The sequence below is a fragment of the Dipodomys merriami genome, unplaced genomic scaffold (assembly GCF_024711535.1).
Source record: "Dipodomys merriami isolate MVZ:Mamm:240054 unplaced genomic scaffold, mDipMer1.0.p SCAF_7, whole genome shotgun sequence".
Classification (NCBI taxonomy): Eukaryota; Metazoa; Chordata; class Mammalia; order Rodentia; family Heteromyidae; genus Dipodomys; species Dipodomys merriami.
In genome coordinates this window covers 70,850,242-70,871,419 of record NW_027206290.1, presented here as the reverse complement: position 1 = coordinate 70,871,419, position 21,178 = coordinate 70,850,242, and the positions used below count along the sequence as shown (strand labels likewise).

General features: G+C 47.6%; 1 protein-coding gene across 1 annotated transcript in view; it reads left to right on the top strand.

Annotated features, from left to right (window-relative positions):
* Pxmp4 (peroxisomal membrane protein 4) overlaps nucleotides 1-19,418 on the top strand; it is a 29,476-nt gene extending 10,058 nt beyond the window's left edge. The window contains exons 2-5 of the mRNA XM_070007076.1: nucleotides 1,066-1,128; nucleotides 7,507-7,705; nucleotides 15,581-17,225; nucleotides 17,454-19,418. Coding sequence (XP_069863177.1) covers nucleotides 1,066-1,128; nucleotides 7,507-7,705; nucleotides 15,581-15,844 — 526 coding nt within the window. The 3' untranslated portion in view covers nucleotides 15,845-17,225; nucleotides 17,454-19,418. The remainder of the gene's footprint in view (nucleotides 1-1,065; nucleotides 1,129-7,506; nucleotides 7,706-15,580; nucleotides 17,226-17,453) is intronic.
* Nucleotides 19,419-21,178: the final 1,760 nt, after the last annotated feature.

Here is a 21,178-nt window from a genome sequence, read left to right as displayed (position 1 = left end):
AAATGAGTCTGGGGGTAGGGATGGGGAGAATGAGAGAAGGAGTGACTCAACAGTAAGCATTGTGCACTTTGATGGATCTGTTCCATTGAAACCCCTTGTATAACCTATTGAAATTCAGAAAAAATTAAATTAAAATTTTAGGGGCTCAGGAAGCCTTTGCAGAGGCCCTAGTCACCACCGGAAGGTAATTGGTAAAGCGTATGAAGAGCATTCCAGGCCTAAAGAAGGAACAGACTGTATAAAGACCTGGAGACAGGCTGGGAAGGTGGCTCAGTGGTAGAGTGCTTGCCTTGCATGCATGAGGCCCTGGGTTCCAATCCTCAGCACCACATAAACAAAAAGAAAAAAAGCCAGAAGTGGCACTGTGGCTCAAGTGGTAGAGTGCTAGCCTTGAGCTGGAGAGCTGAGGGACAGCGCCCAGGCCCAGAGTTCAGGCCTCACGACCGGACCTTCCCCCCCCCCCCCCAAAAAAAAAAAAAAGACCTGGAGACAGAGAACCTGATGGGACAGGAACTGTAGGGAGACCATCATGGCTGGAGCAGGATTGAAGGGGCATAGTGCCGAGTTAGAGTCCATCCGAATTGTAACTAGGGACTGAGCACTGGTGGCTCCCTAGCTACTCAAGAGACTAAGATTTGAGGATCGTGGTTTGAAGCTGGTCAGGGCAGAAAAGTCCATGAGACTCTTATCTCCAATTGACCAGCAAAAAGCCAGAGTAGAGCTGTGGCTCCAGTGGTAGAGTGCCAGCCTTGAGCAATAACACCAAGCAAGAGCTCGAGGCCCTGAGTTCAAGAAAAGAATTGTAACCACTCCTCTGAAGTCTAGCATCCCTTTTTGTGGTTGGGAAAGAAACTGAGACTTAATGAAGTGAAATGACAAGCCCGAGGCCACACTTCAGGAAGAGCTGAGGTTTGAATCCAGATCTAACTGGGAGCCATCATTATTTCCCCTCCCAATGTGGTATTTGGATGAGAAGTGGGGAGTGAGGACAAGAGATCAGAAGGAGAGTCTAGAAAGAAAGCAACACAGTAATGCCATCTTAACCATGCCCTTCTCTTTCTACAGCTATGGAGTCAAAATCCGGGCTCCTCACGCACTGGTCATGACACTTCTCTTCAAGAGTGGCAGGTGAGCACCGGTCTGCATACAGCTTAAGCGGGGAGACGATGTGCCTGCCCGTAGTGCCAGGATGGTAGTAAGCCGCTTCCTAGCTAGGTCTCTCCTGTCCCCAGTCACACCTTCTAAAGTCCACCTTGGGTCCTCAAGTTCCCCACTGTCTTCCTCAAAAGCCCAACCTCTAGATGTGGCTTTAAGGGTTTGTGCAGCTGCCCCAGCTCTGCCATGCCTGCCCTCCGTCCACTGTGGGAGGTCCTTGACACGCAGAGTTCATCTCCATTCTGTGTACATGCTGCATGCAAGTTACACGCACACAGCACCCCTCCTGGAAACCGCATTCCTCCTCTAGCCACCTTTGCTTCCTTCCTGGCCCCCTCCCTGGCCCCTGTGTGCTATGGGGGTCCCCTCCTTGGGAAAGCTGTCTTGGTTCTCTCCTCTGATCTCCCATCACCTTTCCTCAAGCGCCTTCTCAGGTGTCTATGATCCAGTGTTGATGTATACAAGATCCTCTAGCTCACCTGAACTAATAGGGTCACAGACGCACAGCCTGTGGGCCAAGTTCAACTTGTAGAACTTCCTCCTTTGTTTGGTTTTTGTTTTTTATTTTTTGTCATGGGGCTTTGAACTCAAGGCCTGGGCGCTGACTCTGAGCTTTTTCACTCAAGGCTAGCTAGCACTCTACCACTTTGAGCCACAGCTCTACTTTCAGTTTTCTGATGGTTAATTTGGAGTTAAGAGTCTCACAGAGGGGCTGGGAAGGTGGCTCAGTGGTAGAGTGCTTGCCTTGCATGCCTGAGGCCCTGGGTTCAATTCCACAGCACCACATAAGCAAAAAGAAAAAAGCTGGAAGTGGTGCTGTGGCTCAAGTGTTAGAGCGCTAGCCTTGAGCTGTAGAGCTGAGGGACAGCGCCCAGGCCCAGAATTCAGGCCCCACGACCGGACCCAAAAAAAAAAGTCTCACAGACTTTCCTGCCCAAGCTGTTTTTGAACCAAGACGGATAGATAGATCAGTCTCCTGAGTAGCTAAGATTACAGGCATAAGCCACTAGTACGCCTGGCTTTCCTTTGTATTTTTAATTGATTAATTTAGCTTTGTTTGTTGCTTTTGGCCACAAATGTTTTTTTTTTTTGGGTCCGGTCATGGGGCCTGAACTCTGGGCCTGGGCGCTGTCCCTCAGCTCTTCAGCTCAAGGCTAGAACTCCACCACTTAAGCCACAGTGCCACTTCCAGCTTTTTTCTTTTTTTTGCTTATGTGGTACTGAGGAATCGAACCCAGGGCCTCAGGCATGTAAGGCAAGCACTCTACCACTGAGCCACCTTCCCGGCCCCCACAAATCTTTTTTTTTTTTTTTTTTTTGTCGGTCGTGGGGCTTGAACTCTGGGCCTGGGCGCTGTCCCTCAGCTCTTCAGCTCAAGGCGAGCGCTCTACCACTTGAGCTACAGCGCCACTTCCGGTTTTCTGGTGGTTTATTGGAGATAGGAGTCTCATGGTCTTTCTTGCCCGGGCTGGCTTTGAACCGCGATCCTCAGATCTCAGCCTCCTGAGTAGCTAGGATTACAGGCGTGAGCCACCAGCGCCCGGCTCACAAATCTTTTTTTTTAAGATTAGAATCTGAATCTTTTTTTTTTTTTTTTTTGGGTCCGGTTGTGGGGCCTGAACTCTGGGCCTGGGCGCTGTCCCTCAGCTCTTCAGCTCAAGGCTAGCACTCTACCACTTGAGCCACAGCACCACTTCCGACTTTTTCTTTTTGCTTATATGGTGCTGAAGAATCGAACCCAGGGCCTCATGCATGCAAGGCAAGCGCTCTACCACTGAGCCACCTTCCCAGCCCCTGAATCTTTTTTTTTTTTTAAACCAAATCTGAATCTCTTCTGAGACTTTCTTAAAAACCAAATCTAGCTGGGTACCAGAGGCTCACCAGTGGAGGCCGAAATCTGAGGATCTTGGTTTGAAACCAGTTCAGACAGGAACCCATAAGACTCTTCTCTAATTAACTAGTAAAAAAAAAAAAAAAAAAAGCTGAAAGTGGAGCTCTGGCTCAAGTGATAGAGTGCTAGCCTTGAGCAAAAAAGCTCAGAGGCTGTACCTAGACTATGAGTTTAAGCCCCAGTACTGACCCCCCCCAAAAAAAAAAAAACCCAAAAACTAAAAAAAAAAAAAAGGAAAAAACCCTAAATCCATCCATTTATTCATCAAATATTTATTGGGGACTTATCATGTGCCAAACCTGGTTCTAGGTGAAAGGAAAATGTAACTCAGGCAGAAAGTAGCCCAAAAGACCATGCCAACAAGGTCATGTAGAGGTGATCAGGCCAAGTTCTCATGAGGAAAGGAAGAAAATGGTGCCGTTTGGCTCCTTGGAGGCCCCTTTTATTCAGCGGGGGGCTGGTGGTGTTTTACCCAGGCAGGAGGTGGGAGATGCCTCACCTGCCCCATAGGCTCTGCCATGGAGTGCAGGGCTCACGCCTGTGAAGGGGTCTTTGATGACTTACATTTCCCCCCTTTTTGGTTAAATATGCACAGTAGCAGGTAAGGAGTATGGGCAAAGTTCTTCTCTTCTGGAGCTACTTCCTGCTGAGAGGGGCGATGTAGCCAATGGGGGGAGAGTCAGGTACTATATAGAAAGCTGAGCAAGGTCTTGATGGTCATGGGGATTTTACTTGTCCTTGGCAGGGCCCTCTGGTTCCTTGGTGACTGGAGGAAGACCAGGTCTGGTCTTTTATATCTGTAGAGATAGGGGTCCAGTTGGCTCAGAGATATATGAGGGTCCATCAGTCACATGATGTTTAACGTAGCGGATGTGAATCCAGTGTGGACAGCCCTGAACCTGCACGGCTGTGGGAGTAGAGAGAGTTACTGAATAGAGTCCCTCCCACTTAGCAGAGAGCTTGGTGGACCCAGGTACTGGTGGCAGGTAATTTACACTAGATCCCCAGCATTGATGGAGGCCCTGGAGGGCAATGTGGAGGGCTTAAGGTCATATTGGCCCACATATTTCCAGAGGAAAGTACACAGGTGTTGAAGGAGAGAGGACAGCATTGCAGGGGGGGGGGGTGGCAAAGGGGAGTCCGAAGTCTGAAATAGGGGAGGCAAAGGTGGGCGGCCATAACTTTGAAAGGACTTAATGTTAGAGACTTTTTTGGCAAGACCCTTAAGCAGAAAAGAGCTAAAGATAAAAGCTTTACGGGAACATTTGGTCAGTTTGTTTAAGGGAGTGTTTGGCACGTTCCACCCTTCCCAAGGACTGGGGGCGATAGGGAATGTGAAAAGACCAGGAGATATTTAGAGACTTAGCCAGTAGCTGGGCCCGTGAAGGGGCGTTTGCTGACTTACACTAGGTGCTACTAATACAGAGTGAAGAAACTAGACAAAGATCCCCTCCCTCCTACAGCTTACCTTCTAGCAGGGTGTGGCAGAAAATAAACATAATGAATAAGGCCAGTAGATGCTATGTTAAAAGATAATCATAGGCTGTGGACAAGAAAAATTGGAACAGGGCTGGCAAGGTGGCTCAGTGGTAGAGCGCTTGCCTTGCATTCATGAGGCCCTAGGTTCGATTCCTTAGCACCACATAAGCAAAAAGAAAAAAGCCGGAAGTGGCGCTGTGGCTCAAGTGGTAGAGCGCTAGCCTTGAGTTAAAGAGCTGAGGGACAGCACCCAGGCCCAGAGTTCAGGCCCTATGACCGGATCAAAAAAAAAGAAAAAAGAAAAATTGGAACAGAGGAAAAATGAGAGAAGATTGGAGGTGCTAGAGGAAGTGGCCCACTCTACAGAACTGAATAAGGAAGGCCTCTGTGAGGAAGTGACATTAGAGAAAACCTTTGAAGGCGATAAGAGTTGGTTAGTACTTACCAGGGGAAAGAGTGTTCCTGGATGCTAAATCAGCCAGTTCAAAGGCCCTGAGGCAGATCATGTCTGAGATACCAGGAGCCTTGGAGCAGAGTGGTTCAAAGAAGGGAGACCATAAAAAGTGGCGGGGAGGGGGGCAGGGGTGGTTCACAACAGTAATCTGGGACAGGCTTTTCCAGCTTTAAAGAGAGAAGTTTGGCTTTTCTGTAAGTAAACTAGGATTGATACAAGATTTTGAGTGGGACTATGCCATTATTTGACTTAAAACCCTTAAGTGTTTAGGTTTGGCTTAGATTTAAGTCTTGTGTTAGGGTCTTGCTATATTGCTGAGCTGGTCTGACACTCATGGGCTCCAATGATCCTCTTGACTCAGCCTCCTGAGCAGCTGGAACAACAGGCTTGCAGCACTGGGCCTGGCTTCTTTGACCTGTTTCAACAGATGAGGATTAGTCATTTACTTGGGGGCTGGGAACACCGCAAGGGCAGAAGTAGGTAGACATTAGGCCATTAGGCTACCGCGGCAATGACCCCAGTGAGCCACATGGAGGCCCAAGTGCAATGCTGGCCAGGCAGGTGAGGAGGGCAGTATCAAAGGTGGGATCAGTGGGCTGGGAAGGTGGCTCAGCAGTAGAGTGCATGCCTTGCAATCATGAGGCCCTGGGTTCGATTCCTCAGCACCACATAAACAGAAAAAGCCGGAAGTGGCACTGTGGCTCCAGTGGTAGAGTGCTAACCTTGAGCTGAAGAGCTGAGGGACAGCGCCCAGGCCCAGAGTTCAGGCCCCATGACTGGCCAAAAAAAAAAAAAAAGGTGGGATCAGTAATACTTAGATACTGGAAGATTCCTTGGGAAAAACTAGCTTTTTGTTTGGGACAGGCTCTTACTGTGTAGCCTGGTCCCAAACTCTTTATTCTCCTGTTTTAGCCTCCTAAGTACTAGGATTACAGGAGTATACCACCATGCTCTGCTGCAATACTGCTTTCTGACCTTAAACTGACAATTGGGCCAGGTGCTGGTTGCTTACACCTTTAATCCTAGCTACTCAGTAGTCTCTGAAAGGAGATTGGCATATGGTTCAGGTAGAAAAGAGATTATTGGGAAAGCCAAACCATTGAGCCTCAGGACTGATACACATACACACAACAACAACTGGCAGTCTTGTGGGCCGTGTGCCTATGGGGTGGGAGCCTGCTGGTCCTGGATAATAACATTCCCTTTGCAGGGTTTGTTTTATGTGTGCATGCCAGCCCTGGGGCCTGAACTCAGGACCTGAGTACTGTCCCTGAGCTTTGTGGTTCGGGCTAGTGCTCTACCACTTGACCCACAACTCTAGTTCTGGCTTTTTTGGTGATTAATTGGTAATAAGGGTCTCATGGACTTCCCTACCTGGGCTGGCTTTGAACCTTCATTCTCAGTAGCTAGGATTACAGGTATGGGCCACTGGCACCTAGCCAACCTCACAGTTTTTTTTTTTGTTGTTGTTGTATTATTTTTGGTTCTGGTCATGGGGCCTGAACTCTGGGCCTGGGTGCTGTCCCTCAGCTCTTCAGCTCAAGGCTAGCGCTCTACCATTTGAGCCACAGCGCCACTTCTGGCTTTTTTCTTTTTGCTTATGTGGTGCTGAGGAATGGAACCCAGGGCCTCATGCATGCAAGGCAAGCGCTCTACCACTGAGCCTCCTTCCCAGCCCAACCTCACAGGTTTTTATAGCTTCCTTCCTAAGCCCTTGGAGCATTTACTTGTGCCACTCCTGTTCCTCCCTGCTTTTTCTTCACTGCCCTCTAGTGATTCTAAAAAATACATTGAATCACCTCCCTTCAATCCTGACAGGAAGACAAAATTACCCCACTACCTCTTACTGCCCCATATCCTCTCTCCACAACTTCTCTGCTCTTAGCCCAATGGCCTCTCCCTGTTCCTTTGTTCTCTACTTTCTGCCCCTTCTTAGGGCTTTTGCTCATGCCTGGGATGTAATCACCATGCCTGTTCACTTCATTGATCCCATCTTGGGCCCCAGAACTTCTTGTCAAAAGTCAGTGTATGGCTTGTCTTTGTGGTGGTGTTTCCCTCTCAAAAGTCCCATGAGGTCAGCAAGCAGGTCTGTTTCTCAGCATCAGATTTCCAGATCCAGCACATAATAGGAACTCATTCGTTTCTTCACATGATCACTCCAAAAATGAAGTAATAAATGCTAGCACTGTCTGGTCCTTAGGATCAAACAGCCATATGTAGACTCTACTTTTCAACTAGGCTGGGCAGGGGCAGGGGAGAGTCATAAACAAGCCCTTTAGTGTCAAGTGGTGGTAAGAACAAAAAGGGCCAAGTAGGAGAAGGGGGTGGGGTATGGTATGGAGCTGTCAGGGAATGGCTTTCTGAGGATTGTCTTGAGTCAGTTCCTGAAGGACATGAATGGTAGAAGCCTAGGGTTGAATGAGCTCGGGCCCCCGGAGCTCCTTGCTTTATTCAGTTCATATCTAGTGGGCAAAGGCCTTGGGACCACTGGCCCTGAACTCACAGGGGGATTTCTGTGTTTGTGCAGCCTCCAGGAGAAGCTGAGGACCATCCTGCAGTCCACCTACACCCACTCCCGGAACCTGGCCTGCTTTGTGTGCGTCTATAAGAGTCTGTGTGCCCTGCAGTCCCATGTGCAAGGCAAGACCTACCCCGTGCACTCTTTCCTAGCTGCCTTTGTTGGGGGCCTCCTAGTGTTTGGAGACAACAATAGCATCAACAGCCAGGTAAAGATCCTCCCCCGAGATAGGGCTGGGAGAGGCTGGTATGACTTAGGTATAGAATTAGAGATGGGCTTTGAGATATACTCTTGGCTGTCTTCCATGTCTAAGGTCCCTATATGACCTTGAGAAAAATCACTCCCTCCTCAGTTTCTCCATCTATAAACCAAGTCATTGTTGGACTTGTGTTACTTTGTGGGGCATAGTGCCCAGGCCCTGAGTTCAAGTTCTAGTACACACACACACACACACACACACACACACACACACACACACACACACACACACACAATAAAAAGTTAAAAAAAATATAAAATACTTCAACATTTTCATATTGATCACATACTGATTTTGGATATATGAGGTTAAGCAAGCTATATTAAAATTTAAAAATTCACCTATGCAAAAAACAGGGCTAGAAACATGGTTCAGCAGTAGAGTACCCACCTCACAACACCCAAAGGGAGGTGCTTATGACTGGTTGGTTGCGTATAGGTGATGCAATGGTGAATGATCTCTGGTCTGGAGGTAGAGAGAGGGAAAGGGAGAGGGAGAAGGAGGGTAGAAAAGGGAGGAGAGAGAGGAGTGGCGAGAGGGGAGAGGGAGAGAGGAGGGGAAGGAGAGAGGAGGGAAGAGAGAGAGATTAGGTGACAGTGGACTAACAGCAGAGTTTATCAATCCAGACCTAGGTCAGGATCTTGCCTCACCTACTTAGGCTTAAGTAACCAAAGCCATGACCAGGTGAGGGTGTAGTCTTCTGGAGTGGAAGGGATGGGCTTCCACACCCCTTTTCTTAAGTAGGCTTGAGGGACTGACTGGCTCTCTGAACGCCACTGTTTCAGAAAGGGAAAAGAGAAGAGAAAGAAAGGGAGAGGAAATAGATGGAGTCCCCTTCTAGGCAGAAGTCCTCTGGGGAACTCCCAGGGTTTTGTTGTTGTTGTTGTTGTTGTTGTTGCTTGTTTGTTTCTTCTCTCGTTGCTGGGCTAGCACTCTACCACTTGAGCCACAGCGCCACTTCAGGTTTTCTGGTGGTTAATTGGAGATAAGAGTCTTGTGGACGGTCCTGCCTGAGCTGGCTCTGAATTGCAGTCCTCAGATCTCAGCCTCCAGAGTAGCTAGGATTACAGATATGAGCCATCCGTGTCTGGCAACTGCTGGGATTTGACACCATATGTTAGGAAACAAAGCCAGCCAGGGCAGGAAGGTCTGTGAGACTCTTATCACTAATATTATCTCCAATAAACCATTCAGAAAATCAGAAGTGGTAGAGCACTTGCCTTGAGCAGAAGAGCTAGGGGATAGTGCCCAGGCCGAGGTCAAGCCCCACAACCGACCAAAAAAAAAAAAAAAGAATAAAGAGCAGAAAAGGACCTCAACAGACCAGATCAACTTTAATAGGAAGTTGAAGAGGGTTGCCATGGTAACTTGAAGGAAGTCAAGAGACAGAGACGGGCTGGGGGCAGGGTTGACAGGTAGGGTCCTGGTGGCTGGAAAGTACGAAAAGTATTTTTGGATGGGCTTTGCTTTGTGATCTTGGCCTGAAGTGTTGTTAACAGGGAAGGGGCATGGACTTTCATATTTTGGGGATTGCAGATTCCCATTACCCTAAGTTCAAATCTAGTACTGCCAAAAAAGGAAAAAAAAAGAGAGAGAAGGATATGAATACTACAGAATACTATGAGTATTGTAAGTAACAACATGAAATGGATAACCAATATGAAAGAGATCATTTCCTGAAAGATACAATCCACCAAGGTCACACAAGAAGAAACAGTCTGAAAAAATGTTTAAAATGGAGACTGTGCCTGGTACGCATCTAAGCGCCTGAGATATATAATAAAAAACAGACTATAGAGCCATGTATAGGTGGCTCACAATGTAATTCTAGCTATTTAGGAGAGGCTGAGATCTAAGGATCGCAGTACCAACCCAACCCAGGCAGAAAAGACTGTGAGACTCTGATCTTCAATTAGCCACTCAAAACCCAGAAGTGGGCCTATAGCTCAAAGTGGTAGAGCATTGGCCTTGAGCAAAAGAGCTCAGGGATGGCGCCTAGGCCCTGAGTTCAAGCCCTATAACTGACAAAAAAACAAAAACAGGTTGGGGATGTGGCTTAGTAGTAGAGTGCTTGCCTAGCATGCATGAAGCCCTGGGTTCGATCCCTCATTACCACATAAACAGAAAAGCTGGAAGTGGCACTGTGGCTCAAGTAGTAGAGTACTAGCCTTGAGCAAAAGCAGCTCAGGGACAGTTCCCAGGCCCTGAATCCGAGCCCCAGGACTCCACCCCGAGCACTCAACCACTTGAGCCACAGTTGCCACTTCCGATTTTCTGGTGGTTAATTGGATAAGAGTCTCACAGACTTTCCTGCCCAGGCTGGCTTTGAACTTTGATCCTCAGATCTCAGCCTCCTGAGTAGCTAGGATTACAGGCCTGAGCCACCGGTGCCCAGCTTTTGTTGTTTTTTAATCAGAAATTTCACTGACATGCAAAGTCCTAAAGTCTAAGTCCCTAAGTCTATCCCCTTTCTTGTCCCCTGATAACTACCAATTCCAAAATTACATCATTTGAACAAGACTCTAGTGTCATCATATGGTATATAACCTTTGGGAACTGTTTTGGAGTTGTTTTTTTTTTTTTTTGTCGGCTGTGGGGCTTGAACTCTGGGCCTGGGCGCTGTCCCTCAGCTCTTCAGCTCAAGGCGAGCACTCTACCACTTGAGCTACAGCGCCACTTCCGGTTTTCTGGTGGTTTATTGGAGATAGGAGTCTCACGGTCTCTCCTGCCCGGGCTGGCTTTGAACCGCGATCCTCAGATCTCAGCCTCCTGAGTAGCTAGGATTACAGGCGTGAGCCACCAGCGCCCGGCTGTTTTTTTTTTTTTTTTAATTCAGCGTAACTCCCTGGATTTTTATTTTTATTTTTTGTCAGTTGTGGGGCTTGACTCGGCCTGGGCATTGTCCCACAGCTCTTCAGCTCAAGGCTAGAGCTCTACCACTTGAGCCACAGTGCCACTTCTGGTTTATTGAGTGGTTTATTGAAGATAAGAGTCTCACAGACTTTCTTGCCTGGGCTGGCTTTGAACTGGGATTCTCAGATCTCAGTCTCCTGAGTAGCCAGGATTACAGGTGTGAGCCGCTGGTGCCCAGCTAAACTATTTTTTAACTAATAAATTTTTTGAGGGGGTATTGGTCCTGGAACTTGAATCAGGTCCTGAGCACTCTCCTTGAGTCTTTTTGTTAAAAAGTAGTACTCTACCACTTGAGCCACAGCTCTACTTCCAGCATTTTTGATATTTAATTGGAAATCAGAGTCTCATGGACTTTTCTTCCTGCCTTGTCTGGCTTTGAACCTTAATCCACAAATCTTAGCCTCTTGAGTAGCTTGGATTATAGATAGGAGCCACCAATGCCTGGCTTTGTTTTTTGTCTATTTGCTTAGTAGTAGTAGTAGTAATAGTAGTAGTAGTAGTATTGTATTGTCCAGGAATCAATAGACAATAGGACCCAAAAACCACTGATGAGTTGTGAGTTACACAAAGTTTTATTTGAGCGAAAGAACAAAGCGCTGTCGCATCAGGACTGTGGGGATCTTAGGGGTCGGCCCTGAGTGCCAGCCTACATCAGCTTTTAAGCATTCTTGACTAGAAGGGGTGGAGGGGAGGACTTAAGCCTGCGCAGTTAGGCTCTTTGTCCATTTTGGCCAATGGTCACTTCAGAAGTGTTTACAATTTCCACCAGGGTCTTCTGCCTAGGGACTGTTGATAGGAAGCTTGGGGTATAGAACAAAAGATGGGAGTGACACATTTAGTTCGCAGCAGAAGCAGAGTTACAGTTCGATTTTACAACCACAAAAACCAAGGTGAAAAATCATTATTGATAAGCAGAGACTTCTAATATCCACATGGCCTAAGTACCTAAATCAAAGATTATATCTTTAATTTTCATACCACTATTATTATTATTATTATTATTATTTGTACCAGTCCTGAAACTTGAACTCAGAGCTTTCTTTGTTCTAAACTAGTGCTCTACCACTTGAGCCACAATACCGCTTCTGGCTTTTTCTGAGTTGTTTATTGGAGATAAGAGTTTCATGGACTTTTTTGCCCCAGCTGACTTGGAACAGTGATTCTTAGATCTCAACTTCCTGAGTGACTAGAATTACAGGTGTGAGCTACCAGTGCCCAGATTAATTAATTAATTAATTAATTAATTAATTAATATCTGGGGGGGGCTTCGGTCATGGGGCCTGAACTCTGTGCCTGGGCACTGTCCCTTAGCTCTTCAGCTCAAGGCTAGTGCTCTACCACTTGGGCCACAGCACCACCTCCGGCTTTTTTCATTTTGCTTATGTGGTGCTGAGGAATGGAACCCAGGGCCTCATGCATGCAAGGCAAGCGCTCTACCACTGAGCCACCTTCCCAGCCCCCGCCAGATTTATTTTTGATACTAGTACTGGAATCTTGAACTCAGGGCCTTATGTATGTTCTTGCATGGCTTTACTTCTTGAGCCACAGATCCACTTCTGGCTTTTTGCTGGTTAATTGGAGATAAGAGTCTCTCAGATTTATCTCAAGCTTGCTTTGACCTTAATCCTTAGATCTTAGCCTTCTTAGTAGCTAAGATTACAGGCATGAGCCACCAGTGCCAACTATTTATTTGTAACTATTTTTTTTTTTGGTGGGGGTAGGGCTTTTCTTTTTGGTACTAGGCAATTTCAGCACTTGTTAGGCAAGTGCATTGCCACTGAGCTACATCTCAGTTCCCAGCTATTTAATTTTATTGATGATTTTATAGATGTACCACAGTTTGCTTGTTTTTTTAGTGGTACCAGGGCTGGAACTCAGGGGCTCATGCTCATTCAACTTGCTTGCTTGGCTGAGATTCTACCATGCCTATTCAGCCCTGCTTTTTGCTGATTATCTTGGAGACAGAGTCTCACAGATTTTTCTGCCTGGGCTGGCTTCTTCTAACTACAGTCCCCTAGAACTCAGCCTCCTGAGCTAGGAGTATTTGCACCTAGCCATAATTTGTTTTAGAATTTACTCTTTGAAGGTCATGTCTGCATTATTTCCAGCTTTGGGGTATTACAAATATAACTTACTAGAACATTTCTGTACAGGTGTTTATGTGAACATACATTTTCATTGTTCTGGGAAAAATGCCCAAGATGCACTTGCTAGGTTGTATGGTCCATGAATGTTTAGTTCTAAGAGAAACTGCCGAAGGGAGAAGGAAGGTAGAACCTGCCAAATTTCCAGTATAATTGTACCATCTTACATTCCCACCAGGAATATAAGAATGATGTGGTTTCTCTGCCTCCTAGCCAGCATGTAGTTTATTACATTTTTAATGTTAGCCATTTTGATAGGCATATCTCATTGTGCTTTTCCTTTGCATTGCCCTCGTGGCAAATAAGGACTTTGGTGAAATGTTTGCTTCTGGTTTCTGGGTCTGTTCCTTACTCTCCTGAGTGGACTTTATTTCTCTTTGTTTGATAAACTCAATTTTAAAAAAGGGGTGGCTGGGAGAAGGTGGCTCAGTGGTAGAGTGCTTGCCTCGCATGCATGAGGCCCTGGGTTCGATTCTTCAGCACCACATAAACAGAAAAAGCCAGAAGTGGTGCTGTGGCTCAAGCGGTAGAGTGCTAGCCTTGAGTTGAGGAACTGAGGGACAGTACCCAGTCCCAGAATTCAGGGTCACAACTGGCAAAAGAAAGAAAGAAAGAAAGAAAGAAAGAAAGAAAGAAAGAAAGAAAGAAAGAAAGAAAGAAAGAAAGAAAGAAAGAAAGAAGGAAAGAAAGAAAGAAAGAAAGAAAGCAAGCACGGGCTGGGAAGGTGGCTCAGTGGTACAGCGCTTGTCTTGCATGCATGAGGCCCTGGGTTCGATTCCTCAGCACCACACAAGCAAAAAGAAAAGAGCCGGAAATGGCGCTGTGGCTCAAGTGGTAGAGCACTAGCTTTGAGCTGAAGAACTGAGGGACAGCGCCCAGGCCCAGAGTTCAGGCCCCACAACCGGACCCCCCCCCCAAAAAAAAAAAAAAAGAAAGAAAAAGAAAAAAGAAAGAAATGATGCCAGATGCTGGCGGCTCACACCTGTAATTCTAGCTACTCAGGAGGCTGAGATCTGAGTATCATGGTTTGAAGCCAGCCCAGGCAGGCAAGTCTGTGAGACTTGTATTTCCAATTAACCACCAGAAAACTGGAAGTGACGCTGTGACTCAAAGTAGTAGAGCGTTAGCCTTGAGCTAAAGAACTCAAGGACAGCATCCAGGCCCTGAGTTCAAGCCCCACAACCAATGGAAAAAAAAATTTATTCCTTTGTCCTCTTTTTTTTTTTTTTGGTTGGTTTTGGGGCTTGAACTCTGAGCCTGGGCACTGTCCCTCAGCTCTTCAGCTCAAGGCAAGTACTCTATCACTTGAGCCACAGTGCTACTTCCGGTTTTCTGGTGGTTAATTGGGTGCTGTCCCTCAGCTCTTCAGCTCAAGGCTAGCACTCTATCACTTAGGCCACAGTACCACTTCCAGCTTTTTCTGTTTATGTGGTGCTGAGAAATCGAACCCAGGGCCTCATGCATTGGAGGAAAGTACTCTACCACCGAGCCACCTTCCCAGTCCTCCTTTTGTCCACTTTTTTTTTTTGGGGGGGGGGTTTGGATTCGGTCATGGGGCCTGAACTCTGCGCCTGGGCACTGTCCCTCAGCTCTTCAGCTTAAGGCTAGCACTCTACCACTTGAGCCACAGCGCCACTTCTGGCTTTTTTATTTTTTCTGGTATGTGGTGCTGAGGAATCGAACCCAGGGCCTCACGCATGCAAGGCAAGCGCTCTACCACTGAGCCACCTTCCCAGCCCCTTTTGTCCACTTTTTAATTAGAATGTCTTCTTTTACTTATTGTTTAAAGAAGATTTTTAAATATTCCAAATGCTAATATATTGACAGATATACATTTGGAAATGTCTCTTTTATAGCTTTTCTTTTTTCTTTCATTTCAATCTATCTACCTATCTATCTATCATCTATCTATCTATCTATCTATCTATCTATCTATCTATCTATCTATCCATCCATCCTTCCATCCTTCCTGGTGTTGGGCCTTGAATCTGGGCCTGAGTGCTGTCCCTTAGCTTTTTTTTTTTTTGCCAGTTGTGGGGCTTGAACTCTGGGCCTGGGCGCTGTCCCTCAGCTCTTCAGCTCAAGGCTAGTGCTCTACCACTTGAGCCACAGTGCCACTTCCGACTTTTTCTGCTTATGTGGTGCTGAGGAATCGAACCCAGGGCCTCGTACGTGTGAGGCAAGCACTTTAACGCTGAGCCACCTTCCCAGCCCCACTTAGCTTTTTTTTTTTTTTTGGTCTGGTCGTGGGGCCTGAACTCTGGGCCTGGGTGCTGTCCCTCAGCTCTTCAGCTCAAAGCTAGTGCTCTACCACTTGAGCCACAGAGCCACTTCCGGCTTTTTTCTTTTTGCTTATGTGGTGCTGAGGAATCGAACCCAGGGCCTCAGGCATGCAAGGCAAGCGCTCTACCACTGAGCCACCTTCCCAGCCCCTCCCCCCTTAGCTTTTTTTGCTCAAGTCTGGTGCTCTACCGCTTGAGCCATAACACACCACTTCCAGCTTTTTCTGAGTAGTTTATTGGAGATAAGAGTTGCATGAACTTTCCTGCCTGGGTTGGATTTGAATCAGGATTCTCAGATCTCAGCCTCCTGAGAAACTAGGATTACAGGTATGAGCCCAGGTCCCTGACCCCTCAAATTGTCTTGTACATTAACAGATACAAGGCAGTCCTGCACAGCAGTTGCTTCCATGCGTTGGACAGGGAGGAGGGAGGGAGGTTCCCAGAGACTGTCCTCACCAATAATCCTTGCTCTTCCCTCGCTGCAGATCAACATGTACTTGACCTCGAGACTCCTGTTCGCCCTGTGCCGCCTGGCTGTGGAGAAGGGCTACATTCCTGAGGTCAAATGGAATGTGTTCTCTTTGCACACGGCAGTGGTCTGGGGGCTGGTGCTGTGGCTCTTTGAATACCACCGGCCCACACTGCAGCCTTCTCTGCAGTCCTCCATGACCTACCTGTACGAGGACAGCAACGTGTGGCACGACATCTCAGACTTCCTCATCTACAACAAGAGCAGCCCCTCCAAGTAACAGCATCCCCAAGGTGCTTATGGGAACGCCTCCACCTGAACAACTTCCAGGCAGCGTCCAGTGCTGCTCCAAGTCTGGCTCCATCAGCAAACCCTCCTAGAGGATCTTGCCACCTCACAGTCACGGGCCTCACACTCCAACGCGTGTTAGCCCAGGGGTCCATGGGCTAGAATCAAAACACTGATTTTCACATCCCATAGGTGCTTTTGAATGGTGCAGCAAGCGGCTGGCTCAGCTTGAGGACTCTTAGCCTTGGTTTCCAGCCTCGCTGCTGAGCTTGTGAGGCCCCAGCAAGTCTTACCTTCTCTGGGCCACAGGGCACATTAGCTTAAAGGAAGACTCTCCTAGAGGAGGGTCTCTTTCTGATGGGTACAAATCATTCTTCCACTATGCTTAGTATCAGGGCTCCTTGCTGGTGGGCAGTGGGTTGCAAATACTTTTTTTTTAAATACTGTTTCTTGTCTCAGGTGCTGTAATTGGAGTTCTAGAGCTCACTGTCCCTTAGAAAAAGCCTGATATGTGTGAGGCTCTAGGTTCTGTCTCCAGCACTGCAGAAAAAAAATTTTTTTATGTTTATTTTCTAGCATCTACTTTTTTAAAAATACAAAAGAGGCTGACTCAGGAGGATCTCAAGTTCCAGGCCAGCCTGGGCTACATAGCAATATGACATTCATCTTAGTTCTATATTTTAGCTTAATATACTCAAATAGTATTTTTAACATACAATTACATAAAAATTGATGAATTATTTTATATATTTTTTTTCTTGTCCTAAGCCATAGCACATAAAGCTGGTAGCTTTCTGCCAGGTAACACAGATTCTAACACTTGCGAGGGTAGTGCACATTGTAGACCTACGGCTACAGTGGAAGAGGCTCTTCACCGTTCAGAGCCTCAGTTTCTCATAAAATGAGAGTAACCATAGTCATCGCAGGTGTGCATATTGAACCTTTATGACTATAGCTGCTGCCTTCTGCCAGTGGCTTCCTGACTCCTGACTCCTTTGCACATGTCATCTTTTTTTTTTTTTTTGGTTAGTTGTGGGGCTTGAACTCAGCGAGAGCACTGTCCCTGTGTTTTTTCCACTCAAGGCTAGTGTTCTGCCACTTTGAGCCACAGCACCACTTCTGGTTTTCTGGTGGTTCATTGGAGATAAGGAGTCTCACCAACTTTCCAGCCTTCAAACTGCAATCTTCAGTCCAACCCCCTGAGTAGCTAGGATTTCAGGTGTGAACCACCAGCTCCTGATCTATACCTTATCTTTATAATGACCTTGAAAGTATCTATCTTGATTCCCATTTTATAGATTTAAAAACTGAGGGTCAGAAAGAAGAAAATCACTTGGCCAAAGAAATATAACTAAGCATATTAGCCAAGACAGGTTTTTTTTTTTTTTTTTTTTTTTTTGGGTCCGGTCGTGGGGCCTGAACTCTGGGCCTGGGCACTGTCCCTCAGCTCTTCAGCTCAAGGCTAGCACTCTACCACTTGAGCCACAGCGCCACTTCCGGCTTTTTTTTTTTTTATGTGGTGCTGAGGAATCGAACCCAGGGCCTCGAGCATGCAAGGCAAGTGCTCTACCACTGAGCCACCTTCCCAGCCGCCAAGACAGGTTTTGAACCCAAATCAGTCTGACTTCAAAGCCCTTGTTTCTTTTTCAGTGCCTTACTTTAAATTTAGAAACCTAAGCCATATATTGCAAATGTTATCAGGTTATAGGAGCTGGCGTTTGAGACAAACTCAACGTGCCTGTACAAGCTTTCAGTGGCATAAATGGAAATCTTCAGGGGTGCTCTGTAGCAGAGAGGCACAATGAATTGGAGACTTGTGTGGGAGATTTTTTTTCTTTTTTCTTTTTTTGGTCGGTTCTGGGGCTTGAACACTGGGCCTGGGTGCTGTCCCTCAGCTCTTCCGCTCAAGGCTAGCACTCTACCACTTGAGCCACAGCGCCACTTCTGGTTTTCTGGGGGTTAATTGTAGATAAGAATCTCATGGACTTTCCTGCCAGGGCTGACTTTGAACTATGATCCTCAAATCTCAGCCGCCTCCTGAGTAGCTAGGACTGCAGGCGTGAGCCACTGGCAGGCAATTTGAAATTTTTGGGGTCCGGTCGTGGGGCCTGAACTCTGGGCCGGGGCGCTGTCCCTCAGCTCTTCAGCTCAAGGCTAGCGCTCTACCACTTGAGCCACAGCACCACTTCCAGCTTTTTTTTTTTTCTTTTTGCTTATGTGGTGCTGAGGAATTGAACCCAGGGCCTCATGCTTGCAAGGCAAGTGCTCTAACCACTGAGCTATCTTCCCAGCCCGGCAATTTGAAATTTTTGAAACCACCACCCTAGACAAGTCTTCAGGAAAATAAGGCCCCTGGGTACTAACTTGAGACCTTTGGTCTACTAGAAATACTTCTGTGGAACTTCCTCATAAGTCTCTATCTCTTAGAATGTCTCTTGGGTTAATGGAGAGCTTATTTAAAACACAGGTTCTGACTCAGTGGGATTGGGCTGGGCGACACTTTTTTCTGACTCAAAGGTGGCCCTGGTACTGCTGCTCTGAGCCACTCCCCCTCCCCAACCTGAGTTATGAAGTAGTTGGGGATGCTATAGGGGCAACCATTACTAATTATCTCACGTGACCAGCCAGTCAGAGCTGTTGGGTAATGAATGTGGGCTTATGTCTGGTTCTACAGTGTTCACAGCCACGATGGATTACTACAAGCTCACAGTAGATTTTTTTAAGTGTGTGCCAGTACTGAGGCTTGAACTCACGACCTTGCACTTTTCACTGGGCGCTTCTGTTTGCCTAAGGCTGTCACTCTAACCACTTACGCTACACCTCCAGTTCCAACATTTTGCTGATTCATTGGAGATAAGAGTCTCACTAATTTTTTCTGCCTGGGCCGGCTTCAAATTGCAATCCTGAGGTCTCAGCCTCCTGAGTAGCGAAGTTTCCAGGTGTGAGCCACCAGTGCCTGGCTCACAGCAGATTTTGAAGATCTTTTTTTATTTTTTTCCTTTTCCCACCTTGGAGGTTGTAGGTAGGGTAGAGAAGAGGTCAGTTATGGCCAGGCTAGTTTTCTAGCAGAGGGTGAGGGCACCCTGCCTCTGTCCCCTTCAGTTTACCAAGTCTGTGCACACCAGCAACCTCTGTTGCTACCCCACATCTCTCCGCCGAGGACTCTGTTTGTCACCAGGGCCTGCAGCAGGCCTTAAGTGCTGGGGACAAATTTGCCCCTGAAGCAACCTCAAATAAGGGCTGAGATGTGACTGCCGGTAGCCCTGGCCTGTGGGTAGGATAGCCTTGGGGCACAGGCTTTGCTTTGGCTCCCTAAGCTGGGAGCTGATATTATGTCCTCTCACTTTCCTACCTCCCTGCCTCTCTCCTTCCCTCTGGGCCAGTGCTTTCTGGGACTGCATAATGCACTTCTCTTGGGGGGTTGCTATTGTGGGGTCTCCAACAAAACTGGCCTATTTCCTCATCTGCAAGGTAGGCCTTCTAACAGCCTGCAGCTCATGGGGCCTGGAGATTCAATGGTATGACTTGTGCAGTGAGCACTCAATAAATGTGGCTGTCATTTCTGACATTGTGTGCAGACGTGGATGGAAGTGGGGTCCTGAGAGTGGAGTACACCCCAGTTTTAGTCTGTTCTGCTCACCCCCAGCTGAGGGTAAAGTCTGGCCACCTGCCCTCCTGAACACTCTCCCCCCACCCCCCAGTGCTGTAGAAGGATGGGGGGAGGTGCCACCGCCCACTGTCTCTGCTCTCTAAGAATAGGCTTCCCTCACAGATGGCATCTCTCTGGCTCCTGCCAGAGCATCTGGTGCTTCCAACTGCACACTCCAGGGAGGAAGGCGGGGTGGTCCCCACTGAAGAGCAGGGCTCTGCTTCCAGCAGCCCTGGGAAGAACCCTGCCCAGCTCCCTCCTTGCTGAGCCTCCATTTTCTATAGTCTGTAAAATGGGGATTGCCAAAAGGCCCTTGCTGCTCCTAAACTGGCAACGTGTTTTCACCTGCACTTCTTAAACACCTGATACATTTATATCAAGTCTTTTGACTTGGGAGACTGTAAAAAAGAAAGACAAAAAAGTATGCCTGTGCATGCGGGCATGCGTGTGCGCGCGCACACACACACACACACACACACACACACACACACACACACACACACACACACACACACACACACACACACACACACACACACACACACACACACAGTACAAAACTCAAGCAGCAGGGCCGGGAAGGTGGCTCAGTGGTAGAGTGCTTGCCTTGCATGCCTGAGGCCCTGGGTTCGATTCCTCAGCACCACATAAGCAAAAAGAAGCCGGAAGTGGCGCTGTGGCTCAAGTGGTAGAGTGCTAGCCTTGAGCTGAAGAGCTGAGGGACAGAGCCCAGGCCCAGAGTTCAGGCCCCACGACTGGACCCAAAAAAAAAACTCAAGCAGCAAAAAAAGTGGGTAATGGGGAAAATTTGAGATCCCTTCTACTTCTGAGTGTGTTTCTTCTGGAATATACCCCCAACAGTGGGATCCCTGTTGTTAGCACTTTGTGGACCAACCTACACAGTTTCTCAGGTTCTGTTTCTTATCTCATACTAAGAAACCACACCGCAGTGTCATCTCTGTCATCTCCTCCTGCCCTCCGTGTGTCCCATTAGTCTTTGATTAATATACTCTTTTATTTTTCCTTTTTTTTTTGTCTGTCATGGGGCTTGACTCGGCCTGGGCACTGTCCCTCAGCTCTTCAGCTCAAGGCTAGCGCTCTACCACTTGAGCCACAGCGCCACTTCTGGTTTTCTGGTAGTTTATTGGAGGTAAGAGTCTCACGGACTTTCCTGCCTGGGCTGGCTTTGAACCGTGATTCTCAGATCTCAGCCTCCTGAGTAGCTAGGATGACAGGCGTGAGCCACCGGCGCCTGGCTCACTTCCAGGTTTTTCTGAGTAGTTTATTGGAGATCGGAGTCTCACAGACTTTCCTACCCCACTGGCTTTGAACCACAATCCTTGTCCTCCTGAGTAGCTAGGAGCCACTGGTGCCCGGCTAATATACAAAGGTTAGCCTGTTTATCCCCTCCCCCAGCACTACCTGCTGAATAGTGTGGGCAAGTCCTTACCAGGGTCAGCATAAAGTCCTGAGGGACCCCAGGTGTCCTGAGCCTTCTTCCAGTGTCCACCCCCTTGGAACTCCCAAGCAAAGGGCAAGGACACAAAGGAAGTTAATTTGAGGTCTACTGCTGTTCCACTCCCAAATTAGAGGTGGTTAAGCCAGCATGTGTGAGCGTGATGATTCATTGGCTGACAAGCCAAGAAGCTGCCTTGTTTGATGCTCGCCGGCCTTCCA